The 20,509-nt window shown below is 37.1% G+C and overlaps 2 protein-coding genes across 11 annotated transcripts in view; one reads left to right on the top strand and one right to left on the bottom strand.

Annotated features, from left to right (window-relative positions):
* Positions 1-12,795, top strand: part of Mmd (mind-meld) — a 497,564-nt gene extending 484,769 nt beyond the window's left edge. For 3 of the 10 annotated variants that reach the window (XM_026645747.2, XM_026645745.2, XM_064215711.1), the window contains 9 exons: positions 3,949-4,102; positions 5,611-5,749; positions 7,301-7,450; positions 9,551-9,625; positions 10,036-10,094; positions 10,428-10,636; positions 10,790-11,151; positions 11,485-11,778; positions 12,314-12,794. In XM_026645747.2, coding sequence (XP_026501532.1) covers positions 3,949-4,102; positions 5,611-5,749; positions 7,301-7,450; positions 9,551-9,625; positions 10,036-10,094; positions 10,428-10,636; positions 10,790-11,151; positions 11,485-11,778; positions 12,314-12,491 — 1,620 coding nt within the window. In that variant the 3' untranslated portion in view covers positions 12,492-12,794. Of the gene's footprint in view, positions 1-3,948; positions 4,103-5,284; positions 5,391-5,610; positions 5,750-7,300; positions 7,451-8,984; positions 8,997-9,550; positions 9,626-10,035; positions 10,095-10,427; positions 10,637-10,789; positions 11,152-11,484; positions 11,779-12,313 lie in introns of all 10 variants that reach the window. The other 7 variants (XM_026645749.2, XM_064215709.1, XM_026645746.2 and 4 more) reach the window with 7 other exon arrangements.
* Positions 12,796-17,469: 4,674 nt separating this feature from the next.
* Positions 17,470-18,925, bottom strand: LOC113404760 (dynein axonemal assembly factor 3). Its single transcript, XM_026645764.2, has one exon. It carries the CDS (start codon positions 18,897-18,899, stop codon positions 17,517-17,519), a length of 1,383 nt encoding a protein of 460 aa, XP_026501549.2. The 5' UTR covers positions 18,900-18,925; the 3' UTR covers positions 17,470-17,516.
* Between the last annotated feature and the right edge of the window lie 1,584 nt (positions 18,926-20,509).

Genomic DNA, 20,509 nt, shown 5'->3' with positions numbered 1-20,509 from the left:
GGAGCATATTCCACCACGCTGCTCCAATGCGGGTTGGTGGAATACACATGTGGCAGAATTTCGTTGAAATTAGACACATGCAGGTTTCCTCACGATGTTTTCCTTCACCGCCGAGCACGAGATGAATTATAAACAAATTAAGCACATGTAAATTCAGTGGTGCCTGCCTGGGTTTGAACCCGAAATCATCGGTTAAGATGCACGCGTTCTAACCACTGGGCCATCTCGGCTCTTCAAAAATTTAACGAATCAGTTTTGTCAAAATATTATTTCTATAAAAAAAAAAAATTATAATCAAGTAATACGCTTCTAACGCCCACAATAGTCTTCTTAAGAAAACCTGAACAATATTCCAAAATTAAATCGACGATGCTCGGTTTTACCAAACTTTTAAATGAGGTGACTCATTAAATCATTTCATAATCAAGTTACACATTTTTATACACCAAAAACATTTTTTCAAAATATCCTTAATTTTTTAATCAAATAAATACGTTAATTTATTTGACTTTATTTTTTATTCCTAAGTGAAATCGCTTGCCTATTTTGGATTTAGATCCATAAATTTTTGCGATGTACAGAAATCGAGGGAGACCGTGCGAACCTCTCCCTCGATTTCACCATGTTTTAAGAAATATTAAGTTGTTACCAACTTCCCTGATACAATGTCGCATCTTTTCTGGATAAGTAATCGTATGTATAAAAGTATTGGAATAATAAGAAAATAATTAATCGAAAACGACGCAAGGATTTTACGCTGAGGAATGGTGGATACAAGGCGACGACCGAATAGCGCTTCGTACCTTTACTGACGTTTGTAATTTATCGGTTAATAAACACGCAACGTCTTATTAATAGTGATCTAGTACCGGAGCAACGTTATCATTAAGGACATCAAACAATCAAAAACGACACCTCTTTATCAAGATGAGTTAGTTTACCCATGCTCCGTCAAGTTGCAAGTTAAATTATTTGTAACCAATCTCATCAAATATTCTTCCGCCAAGCAAAAATACTTAGTATTATTGTATTCCGGTTTGAAAGGTGAGTGAGCCGGTGTAATTGCAGGCACAAGGTATGTCCTTTGTGGATCTGAGCTCCCAAGGTTAGTGTCAAATTGGTGTGATGTACGAAATGGTCAATATTTGCTACAGGATCAAAGTCTGTAGGCGGTGGTATCTGTATCAGGTGACCTAGTTTAGTTTATAATACCAAAATAAAAAACATAATTTTTTCACTCACGATCACGAAGACCAGATTAGGACATGCAATTTGTGTTTCGGACAACGTGTTCTGTTCAACGATCCAACTCGACTAATAAATATATATTAGGCATTAAACTGCTTATAAACGCACACAGAGCGCCGGAGCGTTCAACCGTGGACGGCAATCAATCCTCATAATTGTCACTAGTTCTGTTAACATTTACGTTAATTCTGCAATTGAGCGATTTGGTAATTGTTATGTTAATACAGATATACGACTCCGAACACATTTCGCAAAATAGTAACGACACTTATTTCTAGTTTTATAGAAAAATAGACTAGCAGCCTCTGCCTCGATTACCCCGGGAACTCCTCTAGCTAGCCCCCCACCGTCACAGTGACTTGCGCAAGCTATCCCGTGTTGCTCCCCTGAGGAGACGAAGTGGCTACCGCTGGTTTTTTTAGGAGGTATTCTGGTGAGCTTGCGCACCAAGCGTTCGCGGCACCGGCGATCTCACATACCTCCCCACTTCACGTGGGGGAAATGCGTAAGAGAGTTTTTTCAGCGAGAAAAAAAAATACGACTACGAACCCATTTGGCAAAATAGTAACAACCCATATTTTTAGTTTTATGGCGAATAAAAGAAACAGCCTCTAAAATGACCTAGCCCTAACATCATGGTATTGCCATTTTCTCAAACTAATATATTTAATATTATAAAGCTGAATAGTATTTTTGTTCATTTGGTTCTATTTAATCTCAGGAACTACTATTCTGATTTGAAAAAATATTTCAGACAGGCTATAATATTATATAGCATCACGCTACGACGAATAAAAGCTTGAATGTTAATGAAAAATGTTGCGGAAACGAAAAACGGAGGAAAATTATTCCTTTTGAGCATCGTAAACGGTTAAACTTTTGCAAAAATCATGTATAGGAAAATCTGTAATATTGGCAAGGGAAATCGGGACGAGCAGGTTGTCAAATAAGATTGCAATATTTAAATTTATCAAGTTAAATATTAAATGACTTGAGGGGTTCTTATGGTGATAGCTTGGAATAAACAATTGTCTGTTAATTTGTTCTTAGAAACTATCGGTATAACTGTTTTAGGTTTAATATTTCAATTTATTTCGAATTTGAAATACTCAGTGTATGTCTTTGCATGTTGTTTATCTGTAAACATGGCGACTGTTATATGGCTACTGTTCTTTAAAATTGTTTATTTAGTTTTACTCTGTTGTCATATCGATGATCGTTCTTCATCCTGTAACTTCAATAACAGCCTGCAAATGTCCTGCTGCTGAGCTAAGGCCTCCTCTCCCTTTTGAGGATATAGTTTGGAAGTTTCAAACCTGTGCCAGAATTTCATTGAATTTAGATAAATGCAGGTTTCCTCACGACGTTTGCTTCCCCGCCTAGCACGAATAATTACAAACACAATTTAAGCACATGAAAATACAAAATGTATGAAAACAGAACTGCCACATCGACTAATTTTTCAAAATTTACTTGATATTTAAAAACTTTATTAATTCGTATTTTACTAATGAATAATCAAATTATGATTAGTTTCAAATGAAAATCCTTCAAACCAATCTCAATGAATATATTGAATTGTTCACATTTTCCTTTCACCTCTAAAGTTAAACAAGGCCTTTTTATCAATAACTGTGGAAATCTAAACAGTCTATGCCAACAAAACTTTATATACGAAGTCAACATTGAGTTCGTTATTTATAATACACAGGATTCGAAAAGTTTCACAGAGTAATTCATCCTTCAACAACTTCTGTTTTGACGTCTGATTTTGATTTAACGCTATTTAGTCACTCGCAAATTTGAAACGAAACTAATCTTGACTGTTTTATTTCACTTATTTTGCGTATTTTCGCTTCTTATGTAAAAGATGTATAATATAGTAAAATATATATTATTTTAAATGCGACATGACGGTACTTTTCATGTTATAGGTAGGTAGGCAAATGTGTCACTTGATGATAAGCGGTCACCCTTGCCCATAGACATTGTCACCGTTAGTGATTCCATACATCTTGGTATCATCATACACTGGCTCACTCACCCTACAAACCGGAACAAAACAATACAAAGTATTGCTTGCTGGGCGGTAAAATGTATGATGTGTTTGGTTGGTACCTACCCAGAAGGGCTCGTACAAAGCCCTACTACCAAGTAAATTACAGAGTTTTATTTTGATAAAATCAAGCTAGTGTATTAAGTTAAACATTTACAACAACAACAATAATTCTAATTATCAAAACCCCGAAGATATACTTCTAATAGATCAGATCGAAAACATGTATATTAATGTAATATATGTTTGTCTGTCTGTCTGTCTGTCTGTCTGCTACTCTCTTACAGCCAAACCATTGATTACTATATTTGATCTAATTAAATGTGAATCAAGGTTGAACTGCAAAGAAACATATAGACTATATATAGGCATATCCCTAAACTGGAGCGAAACCGCGGGTGACAACTAATTTTAAATAAAATGTTAAAAACTCACAGTAGGTACACTATTTTATCTTCGTGTATTATTTAAATATTATAACAATTATAAACCCTCATCGAATTCCAAGTTTGTTTTCAAAGAAGTTGTTTTCTTACGAGTTGGCGAAGATACAGCGTTTAATATCTTAAAAACTCATGTTTGTGCAATATGAAATAAAAAAAATAAGATATAATAATTACTTATAAATGTATTTATTTTTTCAGACTTGTTCCAATGCAAACAAGTGCGTGTGTAACCGAGGATGGACTGGACCGGACTGCTCGCAGCCGGACGCCCTGCCGCCGTCGCCGACGCCCTACGTTCCAGACAACGCTACCAAAGCGGCTTACAACATGACAAAGAAGGAAACGCCGTATGGTGAGTCAAAACCAGTACCAGATAGTTCAATGAACTGTAAATATGATATATTCAAGGCCGTAGAATGACCTTGCTATGATACAATTATTAAATCACAAATACCTTGAAAGACTGGTCAGACTGAAGCGAAATCCGTCTGGAGTCGCTACGATTTAGCGAGAATCGCTCGCAATTTCCCGCATGTAATGTCTATGTTCTAGTCTTTAAACAAATTTATTTAGCGATATATGAACTAACTGCGGCGTAAATGAAATGTTTCAAATGATAAAGTTTTTAGGTTATGGCATAACCTAATTTTCATACACAACAAAGCCTTGTTTATTTACACTATAATAAATAATGTACTAACCTTTTAAAGACACGGTCACTTGGGCTAAGGGTGATGAAGTGTATCTTTAGTAGTTGTCTCCCTAGTACTTACAGAGTCACCGTCGCTCTCGGTACCACTTGATAGCTATGTTTTCTATATCAATACGAATACTATATCATAATTACTTTTCAAAGACTTAAATGTTGTGGATCTATGTAGTCAATCTTACATGTACTAAATTTTATAAAAAATATAATTGATATTATTAATCTTACAAGCTCAATTATTTTTTATCAAAACATATGTATGTATGTTTGTCTGCGGCTTCGTGATTAATATTCAAAATAAAAATCATAAAATATGTATGTACTTCTGAACGATTTTTTTGTGCCTCTAACGTTATTTTTCTTGCTTGATTAATGTGTCATTTATTTTATTGTGATGTGGATGTACTATGGTTTGTTTAATTTATAATTCTATTGCTTTCTTTCTTACAGTTTATTTTACTGGTGATTACTAACATGTTTCGCTGATTTATGATTTCAGGTGCCTTCTTACCTCTGTCAATGTATCCCTCCTATTTCCCTTTGCTATTGATGTATAACTTTGTAAAATTGGCCGAACAAATCCGAGCACTGCTCTTCGATAGGGGGGACCGGAAAATATACTTTCATACATTAAAAATAACTAAAGGCTCTGAATACTAACTGAGTCTGGATTAAATTCTTTTTAACGTAAAAGTTTGAGTGTAAGTAAAATTGGGAAAAGATATTCTTGAACGGATAAATGTCCCGGGGAGCAATGCTCGGAGAGGCGTGGATACAAGCGCGGGCGGCGCCGGCGCACTAACGCGCGGGACCCCTCTCTTCCAGGTGAGATCGAGGGCAATAAGATGAGCACCGTGAACATGGTGTTATTATTACTCGCGGTCGTGCTGTCCGTGTTCGTGGGTTTCGCCTGGATGGCGTACTGCTTCAGGTAACAGCGGGTAGCTCGGTGTTGTCGCACTGTGTCCGTTGCCTGTGCCTGCAGTGTCGTGTCGTGTCTGTCTTGCCGGCCACGGGTCCCGCCGGCGCCGCTCGCGTATCCTCGCCGTCCCGCCGCGTAGCGCGTAATGCGGAATGTGTTACGCACCACGTGGCAGGACGACGACGAGCGTGCCGGCCCGCGCGTGACTTACCCTTCTCTTTGGGCGCAGAGAACTACCACGGCTCGAACACGGTATTCCTCGTGGCGGTGCTCATGTCTGTGGTAGGGGGGGTATTCATAGTATTTGCCCTGAGCGCTCTCTGCTACAGGTCAGTCGTAGTACACAAAAACTTCTCCCTGTGCCTAAGGTTAGTGAGCAGAAAACAGACCAAAGGTAGTCTTTAAGGAGAAATTTAAATCGTCACCTTCGTATACTTGTATGTTTATTTTAGACGTTAGCGTTGGTGTTTACGTTTTTAAAGTCGACGATTGGTTTTTCGTTTTTTGATTATTTGAAGATTTTTTATGTCGTTTACGTTGTCGTCGTAGAGCTAGCTGGCGGGTCAGGCGCCCCAACTGCATTTGATCTGTGGTTCTGTGGCTCTGTGCTCGCGCCGGCGGCCGGCCCGCGGCGCCCGGCCCGCGCCCGCACGCGCCTTCGCCCCGCGAGGCGTCGCCGTCCGGCCGCCTCGCTGCATGCCGACGAGGCTTTCCACGTTGTACTCGAGCGACACCTCGATTCAAACCCTTAAAATTCTGGGCTCTTGGATGTATGCATTGGCTTATGTGAACTGTGACTCGTTTTCGTTTCCTTTCTTGGTCGGAGACCGTGTCGCCGGGCGCCGCGGACTGCTGCCCGACGGCGCGATCGCGGCTATATCTTCCCGCGTTGTGTCGCGTACGATGAGCGCATCGTAGCCGTTACGATTATTATGTTTATCAATTGACGTAGTGTTTTCATTCTCGCGTTACAATCGATGTATGACCGATCGACTCGAACCTCATGCGAAGATATAGCACGCTCGACTCTGATATCACTGATCATTTCACTATCACTAAATTATCTATAAACTTTTGCACGAAAAGCGAATGTGCGATGCACGGATTCTTCTTTCAAGCAGCTGTCTATCTAGTTAGAAACGCCTAATGTTATATTTAAGTAATTTATTATCTTTCCATTAAAAATACAAATAAAGCCGAGCTTGTAAAGATCTTTTCGATTTGTAGCTGATTTTACTTTTGTTAAACATTTCTCTTCTCGGACGCCGTGAGCTTTGACATTACAAATTCATTTTAAACTATCATTTTTACTGGAAAGAGCCTTATCACTTAAGCTAAGATCGATTTTGATTATGTTTCCATGAACATCAATTCCCATGAGGAATGAAACGAAAAATTGAAGTTTTATTCAAAAATTAATTCAGAATTAAATTTGTTTTAATTGTGATATCCAAAAGCACCAGTCTTTAAATTCTAATTGGATTAATTGAAAAGTCGAATTAGATTTGGGATTTAAATGCCCATTAATTGAATATTGTTATCATTCCCAATCTATCACTTTGACATTGATAGTAATTCCAAAATTAAAGGTCATGAATGGAAACTGACAAGGCGTCGTATTCGTGCGTACGAGCAACGAAGATAGTTCGTTACTTGAATTACCGGTATTTTTTAATATTCAAATTAAATTAACGTACTAGCTAGCGTTCCAATAAGCATTGTATAAAAAAATTAAGAAAATATACATATATGATCGTCAGCATCCATTCAACCTGTCAAAATTATATTCGGAAACGAAAACATCGACAACAAAATTGATCCCTGAGGTGTTCTCGATTCCGTTGCAATATCGAATGACTCGATTTTTTAAACTTAATCGATTGATCTGAGTGTGCGTTTCCACGCCACGCCTGCATCAGGAAAAAGAGTACGCTACCGAAGTACGACCCTCCGTACGTGAAGAAACCGATCGCAAAAAGCTTCGCAGCCGGTTCCACTACATCGAATAATTCGCAAGAGGACATATCGCTTGACGGTGGGAAGATGCACGCCTTTAATAACACGTTTAGGTAAGTATTAGGTAACCCTTTAGGTAAAAACTCCTCGCAATGTCCGTTTTTGTGAAGTCTCCCCTACATTGTGCGAATTTATTAATCAGTTTGAATGTGACTATACTGATTTTAAGGTACATTTAAATCTTATATATTTTATAAATTATAATTTAAAATTTTATGTATATGTTTTCGATTGTACCTATTTTTCTAATTATCTAATATTCACACTGTTTCCATACCTTTTCTTGAATTCTTGATCTGTGTTTTATGTATACTTTGTGTATTAAATATAATTTAGGTCCCATTAAGTTATTATAAAGTAAAACGTGCTCTAGATTATTGTCAACTGGCAACAATATTATAAAAGTCATTTCATCATAACTTTATAATTCTGACATATTTTATTATTTTAAAAATCGAAGCATTAAGAAAATAATTCGATTTTGTAACACTCCAAAAAATATTGATAATACTTATTTAGCTTCTTAAATGTACTTATACAAAATACTTTTGAAGTTGATTTACGTCATTATACCGATAAAATTACTAATTATTATCAATGAGATACTTGTACTTCATTGTAAAAACAAGTTTCAACTCGAATGAATGTTATAAGAACGCATACTGGCAGGGCCGGATCTACCATATCGCACGTTTAAACCGATGCCGTCACTGTCATAAAAAAGCAAATTTTACAGGAGAGCTATTCAAAGATTTTAAGAAAACTGTTTTTGATATAAAAAAATTAATATTTATTTACTCGAAAAATTGTATATTTAATTTGTAGCGACTATTATTCTGTACAATACTTAATTATGTCGTTTTATTACTTATAACAATCCTAAGATTCCCGAAGCATGAGAGTCGAAAGCTGACAGTAAACTTAAAATGACGGTTTAACACTCAAAATAATTATATTTTATAAACGACATGTACTTATCCGTTTACTGTCGTTGTAGGAATAGACGGAGAAGAGGAGTGGTTTAGTGTCGATCCGCAACTACTGCTTTTTTGATCAACGGCTGCGAATTAAGACACAATAATCGAAGCAAAATGTAAATTCCGCTCTCAGCAATTAGATGGTGTTAGAATATAAATTTTCTTAAATTTCGTTTAGTGACGGTATTTGAATAAGTGTGCGATATGACTTTTTGTGCTTCATCCCAGGGCCCCGTGGATACAAGGGGGCCCCAACTAAGTCAAGTCAAAGTCAAAAATAGACGATAATGCAAAAGAAGCCATAACTTTAATAAATTAAAGAGATCGTATGGTTTGCAGCCCTGCGAGTCCTGCAATTAATAAAACCCATTCAATTAATTTAATTCAAGTCGACGATCAGATGTATCTTAGGTGGCCCCTGAGTAGTGTTAGCCCAGGGCCCTCTAAACTTACGGTCCGGCCCTGCATACGGGACAAATAGCGATTCAATGATATTTCATAGATTTTAAATATCGAACATACATACATTCTAGAGCACGTTGCGATTATCCTTAATTATTTTTCGAAATTAAATTTCTCTTTCCTCTTCCTATCGGAACTGGTGTAACAGAAATCTCCTCAGGTACGTTCAAGCTTAAAGTCTCACCGCTCATACTAATTTTCTCACACGATTTTCGCTTTTATCGCATACGGCTTTGGTACAAATATGCTTCGAAGCAGTTGAAACATACGTAGCGTGTTCCAGTGTGACCGAGCACAATCACACATGCGTTAAAATACACGCTTTTTAAATATAATTTGTTTTTAGAAATCATTTAAATTGGAATTGTGAAGGTGGTAAATATGCACATAGATTCTAACAGGCACTAAATACATAGAATAGATAGATATATTGTAGACAATAGTATCATTTATGTTATGAATTTATAATTATACTGGATAACATACCATAAAATCGTCCAGAAACGATGAAAATCCAATGTGAAATAGACGACTAACGCAATTTACCAATGTAGCTGTCAAGATATCTAAACTCATCAAAGGTAATTACGACAAATCCAATCAGTAAACTTACGGAGGAGATCTTAAGGAGCGATTCGAAACGTAAACAGTAACGGCCTGGAAATTAAAAAATTCGAAAATGGAACAAAATTTAAAAGATTCCAAATTTCTCAGCCGCGGAGACTCCCAGCGCGTGATCTTCAGACACGGGAATCACATGTCGGGAGCTGGCAACACTAGCAGATATCCGTGAGTTGCCAATCACAAAAAGCAAAATTTGTACTAACTTCATGGGGTCTATCTGTCTAGGCTGATAATATTTATTGTAATTATTCTTATTTTATGTATCTTATTGAAACAAAGCCGTAGTTCCCTTAACTCCTTAGGTTACTGTATTTAGTTGCTTATATCCTAGCTAGTCCTTGTGTGAAAATAATATATTATAAAATATTAGTCGTACGAAAACTAATTAAGTTTAATTGTTAGTTCTTCATTGTCAAATTAACTCAGTTTTTCACGCGTCAATATGTTTTTATTACCATCATAATATTGGCTGAATCATATCGGAGCCATTGGCATGCGCAAATCATTTTTGCTTACAGATAATTTATTTATTTATATATTTTGAAAACATTATTGAAGATTGTTTTTTTTTTCAGAGACCATAAGCAAATGAAACGTGTACATTCCGGTAGTGAGGACGAACCGACCCATTCTGGTAATTATTTATATTACTAAGAATTAAAATCATTGTACTAAGCTAGAACATGAACAATTATAACTTTTTTATGTAAAATGAGTAGAACTTATTGATGGGTAGAACCTATTGGTAAATGGCATCAGTCATAAGCCAACCATGTCTTTGATAGGCAACGCCTTTGGAACTAAAATGTTATGTCGAATGAACACAACAATGTTAAGTATTGCTTTTTGCGGTATATGATGAGTGGTACTTCTTCCATCGGGTTTGCTCAAAGCCCTACCACTAAACAAAACAGATTATCTGCAATTTCAATCTTAAAACTAAATAAGATAAATGTGTTTTTTTCAGGCGAAGAAGACATCGCCTTCATAGACGTAGCTTCCAACTCAATGGCAAAACTGCCAGAAAAGGGTATTCTGAAGAAGCATGGATATGGTGCAGTGGATGGTAAGGACAAGTGGGCGGAAGACTCGCAGTCCGAGCAGCTGGAAGCTGGATCACAATCAGACGGACAGGAGCCAGCAGGGGCTGTCGCAGACATGGAGTACAAGTTTAAGGTAGTTACTTTTTCCAAAACTCAAGTTATCTACAATATGATGTGTAAAGATGATAACAATGATTTATGTGACAAATTCAATAATGTTCAACTATACTAGAACTACAATAACACTTAACTAAACACTAAAAATAAAAATGTATGCTCATTACAGGATTTGAACGGCTATCACGAAAACATAATCGTAGCGTTAAAGACAGCCGCCGCCCAGCGAGCAAGTGCTGGTGCTGCCGTCGGCTCTGGAGACCTGCGAGCTCTCCAGGAATACGAATATAAGCGAGAAAGAGCACCCAGCGCTGAGAAAATCCATGAAGCCGATTTGAGAAGACAGCGAGGCGAAGAGGAAGAAGACGAAGCACCACCATGCGGACCGATAAGGATCAGGAACTTAGAAGATTTGATCAGACAGCTCGAACATCACTCCAGCAGACACATGAGCCCGTCTGGATCGGAAGATATAAGAATGTCGGAGACGGAAGCCGATAGACATTATCGAATTGAAGGAGAAGTACCAGCGTAAGTCAATTAATTTCAAACCTAGTAGCTTAATTTACATATATAAATATATCGAGGGGGTAAGGCATCAACTCGTTATCAGACATGATGATATCCGAAATGTAAGTCTATTCGTTCACGTTCGTAATATATCTTTTTTCGATATTCCATGAACTTTGACACTTCGTCTGTCTCGTGTACTTCTACGTCATATTGACGTTGCCAGCAACGATAAAAATAAATACTACTACATTTTAGCAACAGTCTATTTAAACTTTCATTTCACTCATGTCCAAAACGACAAAAGTCTTCTTAATATGTTTTTGCAATCATAAGTAAATTATAAATCCGCAGTCGTTGTCGCGGCCGCATCGGTGCCGGCGAGGAGGAGTCCCGCTTCGGCTACCCGCGGTTCCGCGGCAGCGCGCGTCACCACCCCGCCATGTTCGCGGCGCCCGCGGCCACGTCCCCGGCGCTTCTGGCACATGCGCCGCACAGCTCGCACGGGACGCACCCGGCGCACGGGACGCATGGCGCGCACCCGGGACATGTCGTCGCGCACGGGACGCACCGTGTCCCGCCGGATGACGACGCGCTCTACGAAACCGCGGATACAGAAAGATTACGCGATGCACCCGACAGCGAGAGGTGAGACTTTTATATAGGAGGGCTAGATCTGTTGATTGTAGATTAAGTTAACACTAACAAATTGACACTTTTGTAACCTAGCTAAGCTTTACAATAGCAAATTATAATATTGTTAATATGCAACTTTAACAGTTTAATTGCCTGAGACAGAAGAGATGCACAAATATTTAAAAAACATTCAAATAAAATTATATTTCTATTGTTTCCATATTTATTTGCAGCGACATCACACTTAACAACACTCATGAAAACGTCACGGGCGGGCTCCAAGGGTCTAAATCAAAGGACATAATCCTTATTACTTTCTGATTGGCAGTAAATTGTTACACAAATTCAATACACGGACAATTGGATAATTTTGTACTAATTACAATATTAATATTAAAAATTGGCATAAATTTTTAAAATTTAAAAACCAATGAATCACCGACTAGTCGGCCCTGCACGCAGCGCCCGCCAGTCGGTCGGACAGACTCGGGAGCCCGCCGCAGCGACGCGCCTAGACTCTCCGTTCCTCTTCTCTATCATTTTCTAGTGATGAATTTATTCAAGCTCAACAACAGTTAGCCCGGTGGGCGAGTGAAGAGGCGGTGCCGGTGGAGCGCGACTACTTCCCCTCGCCGACCTCCCCGCTCCCCCAGCTCGGCTCTCCGCGATCTCCGGCCAGCTCCGGCAGCGAGCGCCCGGCCGCCTTCCCCGAGTACACGCACTGACCCCCTGCCCGCCACCACTAGCCCTAGGACGCGCGTAGTGGACATGTGAATACGTAATCGTTAAAAGTCAAATGTAAATAATGAATCTAATTGCACCGACTTTAACGATTTGACTGAAATAATTAGATTATTTAAGAGTTAAATCGTCAATCACAATCCGCGCCGTCGCCGGGTCGCGTTCTTTTAAATATTTATATTCGTTTTAAATCAATACGCTTTATATACTCTTATCTGGGTTCCGGGCCGGCGGCGGGCGGCCGCGCGTCGGAACACAAGTCGGGGTACGCGGCGGGACGCACGGCGGGCGTGCGTCGGGACGCGCGGCGGGACGCGCGCCGGGACGCGCGAGCAGCTGTCGTCGGGTCGCTCGAACTCGGAACGCGACCGCCGAGTGGCTTACACTTAGATAGGCGTTTAACAAATTCTGGTGACGTAGTATCCGTCGAAGCTTTAATCGAGCCGGCTCGACACCGTTCGCGAGCTCGAGACGTGCGATCTGTGAATTCATCGTTCGAGCGATCGTTTCGTGTTTCGTCACCGTGTGTCCGGAGGCCGGTAGGAAGGCGGGCGTCGCAACCGTCCCCGGAGAGTAAACGATCTCATCGCACCGAATCACCTCTCCGAAACGCCCAACTTCACAGACACACGTTCGGTTAGTTATTACAGCGGTAACACCAATCTGTGCGAGTGCGACACAGCGGTTTCTTATGCGAGTTTCGTTGGAGAACTTATATAAGACGTTACGCTCGGAGGTCTCGAACCGTAATCTAATAATGTTTTTGTATTTAGATACATAAAATACACATATTCTAAAATAGTTATCTACATTGATGTGAATATAAGTTATTTCGGATTCAAAGTATATATATGTATACATGATATATATATATATATATATATATGGTATGTATAATTATCGAAACGAATTTACGCTGATGTGAAAGACGTATGTTGAAAGGGGACACTGCTTTCGATGGGATGTAATGCGTCGAATTAGAAACGATATAGCTTAGAGTTTAGATATACTATTGATATAAAACGTGTAAGTACCTATGTTATCGGTTGAATCCACTCGTGGAAGGTGTAACCATAGTTAGCGAAAAAATTACGTCAACATACGATTTTATCGAGCATAATATTTCATCGAGATAGTGTCCTTGTATGTTACAGTTTTCGTTCATTTTATTATGACAATTTAGAAAGTTATGGTTTCATTCGGGTTTACGCTAGGCTAGGTGGCGCCGCCACGATTATAGGAACTAGTAACTTAAAGTTATATAATATTGACTAGAAAAAAATACTTCATCTAGCCCACGTTGATCGACATAGGCACAGCGAGCTTTACGAACGCTAGTCAACTAAATAACCAGCGGTCACACCGGTGGCAAGCCGACTTTAATCAATCGCCAAGTTCGTTGACCCGCGTTATTACTCTAATCGATAAAAAAGCGCAACTACGCCGATGTCGATCGCCATTGCACAAGCTGCGGCCCTACGACCGCGATCATCATAATTAATCTCTTAGATAAACGTTATAATATATTATATAAGGTAAACTAGGTAACTAATTACGCGTACAGGGTAGTCTCGTTACTTATGCTCTGTACTGGGTACGACACTCGCGACCGGTGCGGAGGCGACCGCCACAGACTCAAAATATTGAATGATATAACCAGTAGGCTGTAAAATGTATGTATCAATTCGTAGGAATAACAATGTTGAATATTAGTATAGGGTATAGAATAAGTACGTTTAATTATTTTATCGCACAATAAACAGCATCGCTTCATAAATTACGTAGAAAAATCGTTGTAAATAGTGTCTCTATACAGCAGCACACCTGATTATATAAAATAGCTCACAATAGGCACATTTATAACTCGTGATTTTTCTTAAGGAAAATATTTTACTGCCATTTCTTAGTCTATTAAAGAATATTTCAAAACTAGTATTTAAGTATGTTTCCTTTGCATTTGCTTTAAAATGCAAATTGTACGATCGTGGCGTATAAGGATATATGTGTAATGTTTACTGATATTGTTGAAATGTGTGGTCGTGGCCCGAGTGTCCTTCGCACCGCGACAAGCGTTTTGTTATCCCACTGACACAGCGTGAACGTCATGTGTATTGCGGAATTCATGAAGAACAGAGAGATCGGCAGCTTCATAATTCACTTTTTTATGAAGCTAATGTGAATCGTCGGTGCGTGTTGTGTCTGTAAAATGTACGCGTTAGTGGACCGTCGTCTCGTTCGCGCAAGCGAGTGTCAATCCCAGGAGGCGTCGCGTGCGCGCGCGTTTTATATCCAAACATACATGCGCGGGAAAGCATAGCATAGCCCTCTCATGATCCAGCGTATGGCAATAATTGACTGTGAATTGTCATACAATACTTGAACCAAATCTTGAGGATACGAAACCAGTATCATTTTCCTTTTTTATCGTTATATTTTTAATAAAATTTCAATTATTAGTCTTAAAATCGTAATTTAAACGTAAGAGTGAATTTCCCGCGCATTCGTGTACCGCGCAGGCCTAATACGTCAATTGACGGCGCCATACACGGTCATTGCTCACGGTAGTGCTCTGGTGTCCTGCAAATTTCATCATTTTTTATCTGTGCGATCGACTTTTTCATAACTTTTTTTATCTGTCATTGTAGAAGTGCCAAAGAAATTGTTTTATGTAAATATTTTAGACAGTAAAACAATTGTTAGATTGTATAATGTTATTTAAATTTTATTATAAAGGATTTGAATTCAATTGAAATGTTTTTATCGAACCTATTAAAACATAATTGTAATTGTTTTAAATTATACTATAGTATTATAGTACATAGTTTAGTAATATTAATTTATTAATACATTGTAAAACATAGACAAGTTTATATCATTGAAGTTCCTATTTTCATTCATTACGATTTATTATCTGTACAACATATAGATATTTTGTAATTCGTTAAGTTTACATAAAACGTTCTTTAAAAAAATGTAGTATCGCACCTTATTTATTATTATTATGTGGAAAGTTGTGTTTTTTCAGAAAAAAAAACACGCATTTAATTAAACTTAAAATCTACATATAAAATTTGAGCCCAATCGTTAGAGCCGTTTTCGGAATACACGAATTCATTTTATGTATACAAGAATTGCTTATTAAATATAATAAGATATTAAATTGACTCTTAGAACAGCGATCACTTAGTTAGACTTCTGCGCTAATTACGGTTTCAATTAATGTTTATGAGAAAGATTGTCCTGTGAGTGATTTCAGATCCCCAACCAAAGCGGCACTTGATTGTCAAAGTTTGTTATTATTATTTGGGCGAAGATAAATAATGGCGACTATTTGTAAGCACTATCACTACCGAACTACTGTTTGTATTGTTAATTTAAGTGATATTATGTGAAAATAAATGACGAATTTTAGCGGAGAAAAACGTTAAGACGTTAAAATTTTTCAGTTTGTTTTTGTCCTTGTAAATATATTTGCTATATAATTTACTAAATGAATGTAACATATTATTAATGAAAGAAAATAGATGAACACAATTTTCTCAGCCGTTTTATTGACGCCCTTCCCATGAGTTATGTTAATTAATTAATTAAGATGTGACACAAACAATTGCGAATTTCATTAAATGTAATAAAATATAAAGAACTAACTGTCGCTCGCGGCTTCCCTCGCGTTTGTGGTTGGTAGACAGCTGTTAGGCATAAAAAAATGCCTGTGTCCTTGGAATTCAAGCTTCATAACAAATGACGAGCAAATGTGCCAAATGACGGTAAGTGGTCACTCCCACCCGTAGAAATAATGCTTTAATTTTTTTTAACCATTCTTTCTACCGCCAAGGAACCAACAGCCTTGGGAACTAAGATGTTATGTGCCTTCTGCCATTAGTTACACTGGTTCACTCACCCCTCAAATCAGAACACAACAATACTGAGTACTACTATTTGGCGGTAGAATATCTGATAAGTGTGTTACCTATCCAGACGGGCTCGCATAAAACCCTAACAAGTGAATATTATATTTCTATTAATTTATTTTTAAATCTTATAAATAAATATATTAAATATTGATACTGACCCTAATAATACGGGTATTCCTACTTTAACTCATTGAATTAGGAATGTGTATACAAAATTCTCCTATAATAAGTGTTTTATTGTTGAATATGTAAGCTGCAGTTCCTATTTGACACTGGCAATTTCTGTATAAAGGTGATAAAAAAATATTTTCTTTTTTTATTTCTTTTCAAAAGGCAGACGACGAACAGACAGACCACGTGATAGTAAGTGATCATCATAAATAACTTAATTTTATTAAGATTATTTAATTCCACTTGTGTATAAAAATTAAAAGATTAATTTTAAGATTAATTAATTAAGGATTAATAGAAAAAAATATATATAATAATTTCAAACGCCTTCTTTCATAGGTTATTTAATAGTACACTTAAACTTTTCAACAAATATTGACTTGTATTAATTTCAAATATATAAAAGACAAGGTGAATTCCAACATTGAATGTACTAGTAGGTACTAGTAGAAATATAAATAAATTAAATATACTTTCCCTACTACTAAAGGCTGTTACAGAATATAAATGTAATATTTAATTTATCTTAATTGACTCACAAAAAAATGTTTATACAAATAATATAAAATAAATAAATTTATCATCATTATTGACTAATAAATATTCGAAGAACAAATAACTTTTGAAGTAGTCCGTATAACATTTTTTATCATCAAAATAAATAAAAAAATATATATACAAGAACAAACAGAGGAATCAGTAAGATGTTTCCTGCTGGAAATAGTTTGTAATATTTTAAATTATAAATACACCATATTATAAATATAATTTTTAAAGTATTTTTTTTTAATATTCCATTCAAAGATGGGACGATTAATTAGGAAAAACTAAAGTAATAATTATTCTATTATCAATACAAAGTTTCTACTAATAACATTGCTCTAGTAGAAGATAAGTAAAACATCAATTGATAACTTTAGTATTTTAAATAACAATATCAGTACTTTCGCTCTTCCTCCTTATTACAAACCTTGCGAAGTCATCCGCCTCAGGATTGAACGGGCTGATCTTATCACATTGAGCTGTTGTAGCAGCTTGCTCAATCTGACCTCCATACGCCTTTACATCCTCTCTCTTCAATTCTACTAAATACTTCCGAGACTCCATTATAACTATAGCATCATCTCGCGCCATCGACCAGACGCTGGGCTTCACGCGCGGAAGCATATTGTGCCCAACAAACACCCCGTGGAACAGACCCTGGAATTGTGGCTTGTGAGGATAATGATCTAACGCGGACAGCGAAAGGAAATGCACTTTCCCATAGTCAACGTTTATGTAAGTATCTCTATCTTCACGTAAAAGTAAAGGCGTCTCAAAACCAGTCTCAGAAATCTTTGCGTCTAATTGGCTCAAAACAGTCATACCTAAATTCTGTTGGCTGTCTATATTTAATGCCTTTGCATCAAATGGTGTACGATTCTCGAGTTCGTACAGCATTCTCATAACGTTTCGCTCAGATATATCAGTGGCTCGTTTGTAATTAACACCACGAGATGATTTCAACATGTCTTTGTCTTCACAATCGAGTCCGTACGCAATATACGGCGAAGTTACCATATCCCCGAGATAACCCCGATGGAGGTATCGATCACCACATTTGTAAACACCAGCGGCTAAAGATACGTTGGGTCGGCACACTTCAGTCTCCAACCATGTAAACGCGACGCCGTGTTCTCTGAAATGTTTATATTCTTGGAAACATATTTGACTGGCTACTTCTTTCATCCGCATATGATAATCCCAATCGTAAATACCCATTCTACTATCGTATCTAACACCGAGACTTTGCCGGATACGATGCTCCCATAATTCATTAGCATTAAACTGATTCGTGTTTCCTGTAGTCCAAAAATTTAAAAGGTTCTCTATGTAGTCTCTCTCGCGGTATTTAGTTTGGTCGACAGATATACACGGTAGCAGACAGCTCATGTACTCCGGATTAGTTATCATGCCTACTAATTGACGAGCTTTGGCAGTTATGTACCTTGACGTTGGCGGTCGGAGAAGCAGATTTCCTTGCACCTCCAGAAATCGTCTTGTTTTTTCTAAGAGTCCACATCGAGTCGTTTTCTCTAATGCTAGAGACAGAAGGAGAATCTGTCGAGCAATAAGCTCCGGGCAGCCGTCCACTACGAACAAATTCATGTACCGCCTCGTTTGACGATACGCTTGAGCCAAGGTCTTGATGAGGTGTCTTGCATCACAACCTCCGATGATAAGAAAATTAAGCTCGTAAGCACTTTCGTCGCCATATTTAATATATTCCGATTGTAAGTCAAGCGCTGGACTAATTCCCCAGAACATTTTGTTATAATCTCGACTGTCAACGAGCGAATGCTTCAATTGTCAATAACATGACTACGTAAACAGCGAGCTGATGAAGCGTGCATAGGGCGTTGCTATAGCGACCGTCTATTATTGACGATTTAAAAAAGAAATTGCCTCTTACACGATCGCAGTAATTAAATATAGCCGATAGTTCCAGATAACCCGTCGAGTGGCAATAATACAAGAAAATCAGTTTGGGCTGAATACAGCATTTGCGTAAAAATTATAGCTCATTTGAGGGCTAATATAATTCATATATATTACGTATTTGTGGACGGTGACTGTGGATTTTCACTCAATAAAAATAATCTTAAAGAACATAGTCGCTGTTTTATTGCTTTTTCTGGTGACAATAAACTTCAACTTTTGCCCGAATTCAAATTACTTAAGTTACTTAAGTCAAATGACTTAATTCAAATTACTTAAGTGTCAAGAATATCTAAAAAAAATATTTTTACGGGATTAAGTTGTCGCTTCAATTTAGAAATATAGTTGAATCAAAGAATAATGTAGACCATGATGACCATCAGGGTCAGATTTGGGGGACGACTTCTCAATCGGAGATCGAGAGAATAAATTTATATACCCCGCAGTATAAATTTCTAAAGAAAAACCATCCCATTGTTAATTAGCTTAGTTCGACAAATTGATAGAAAATATTTTATCCCTTGGAGTTGTAAAAAAACTTTGAGATTTATTTGCGGGCTTTCGGACAGTAACGTAGAGTTTTCAATCATATTATTTCGATTTTAAAATTAATTTACCGCAATTTATTAGTTTGGTTTTTTAGTAATTGTTAAGTTTTTTATAAAATCAGTTTCACTTCTGGATATTTATTATCTATGAAAGATTTGATGTCCTTTATATAATACGTGTATAAACTAATATATTGTTGAACCATTAATGGGAATTTAATTTTAATGATTGTTAATACATCACACGTAATATATTCGAGTAGATTGTATGACGAATTTTTAAATGCTAGATGATTGTATTTGAATAAACAATTCTTATTACATGTATTTGTTTAATTTTCTAAGACTCCGTCGTCGGGCCAATTTATTTTTTATTGTAATTTAAAGAAAGGCAATTGGTCCAAGGTGTGTCAAATGGTTAAAACCAACAGACATAGTTTTGTTTGAATAAGTCATTATTTTTTTCCGTTATATATGTAGGCGAAATGACAAATTCTTCACCTGATGGTAAATTAACACATAGACATTGGCCCTTTAAGAAATATTACCTATTATTAGATGTTATGACCCTTTTGTCTCACACAGGAACACAACATTAGTAAATATCACTTTATAACGTTAGAACATATGATAATTGGGTGGTACCTCCCAAGACGGCTTGCAGAGCCCTACCACCAAGTAAAAGAATTAAAATAAGTAATAAAGTTAATTTGAAGTAGCTAGAAGTGTCTCTCTGTACTCGTAATAATTATTATATAACAATGAAATTCTTTACACGTAAAAAACAATAATGTAACACGTTTTTTTATTAAAATAAAACATTTTTTAATAAATATTTATAGTTTATTTTTCAACTGTATTTTAAATAATTGAATAATAAATGCTGTAGTA

Source organism: Vanessa tameamea, chromosome 8 (assembly GCF_037043105.1).
Source record: "Vanessa tameamea isolate UH-Manoa-2023 chromosome 8, ilVanTame1 primary haplotype, whole genome shotgun sequence".
Classification (NCBI taxonomy): Eukaryota; Metazoa; Arthropoda; class Insecta; order Lepidoptera; family Nymphalidae; genus Vanessa; species Vanessa tameamea.
The sequence above is the reverse complement of the archived record's forward strand: the minus strand, read 5'-3'. Positions and strand labels throughout refer to the sequence as shown.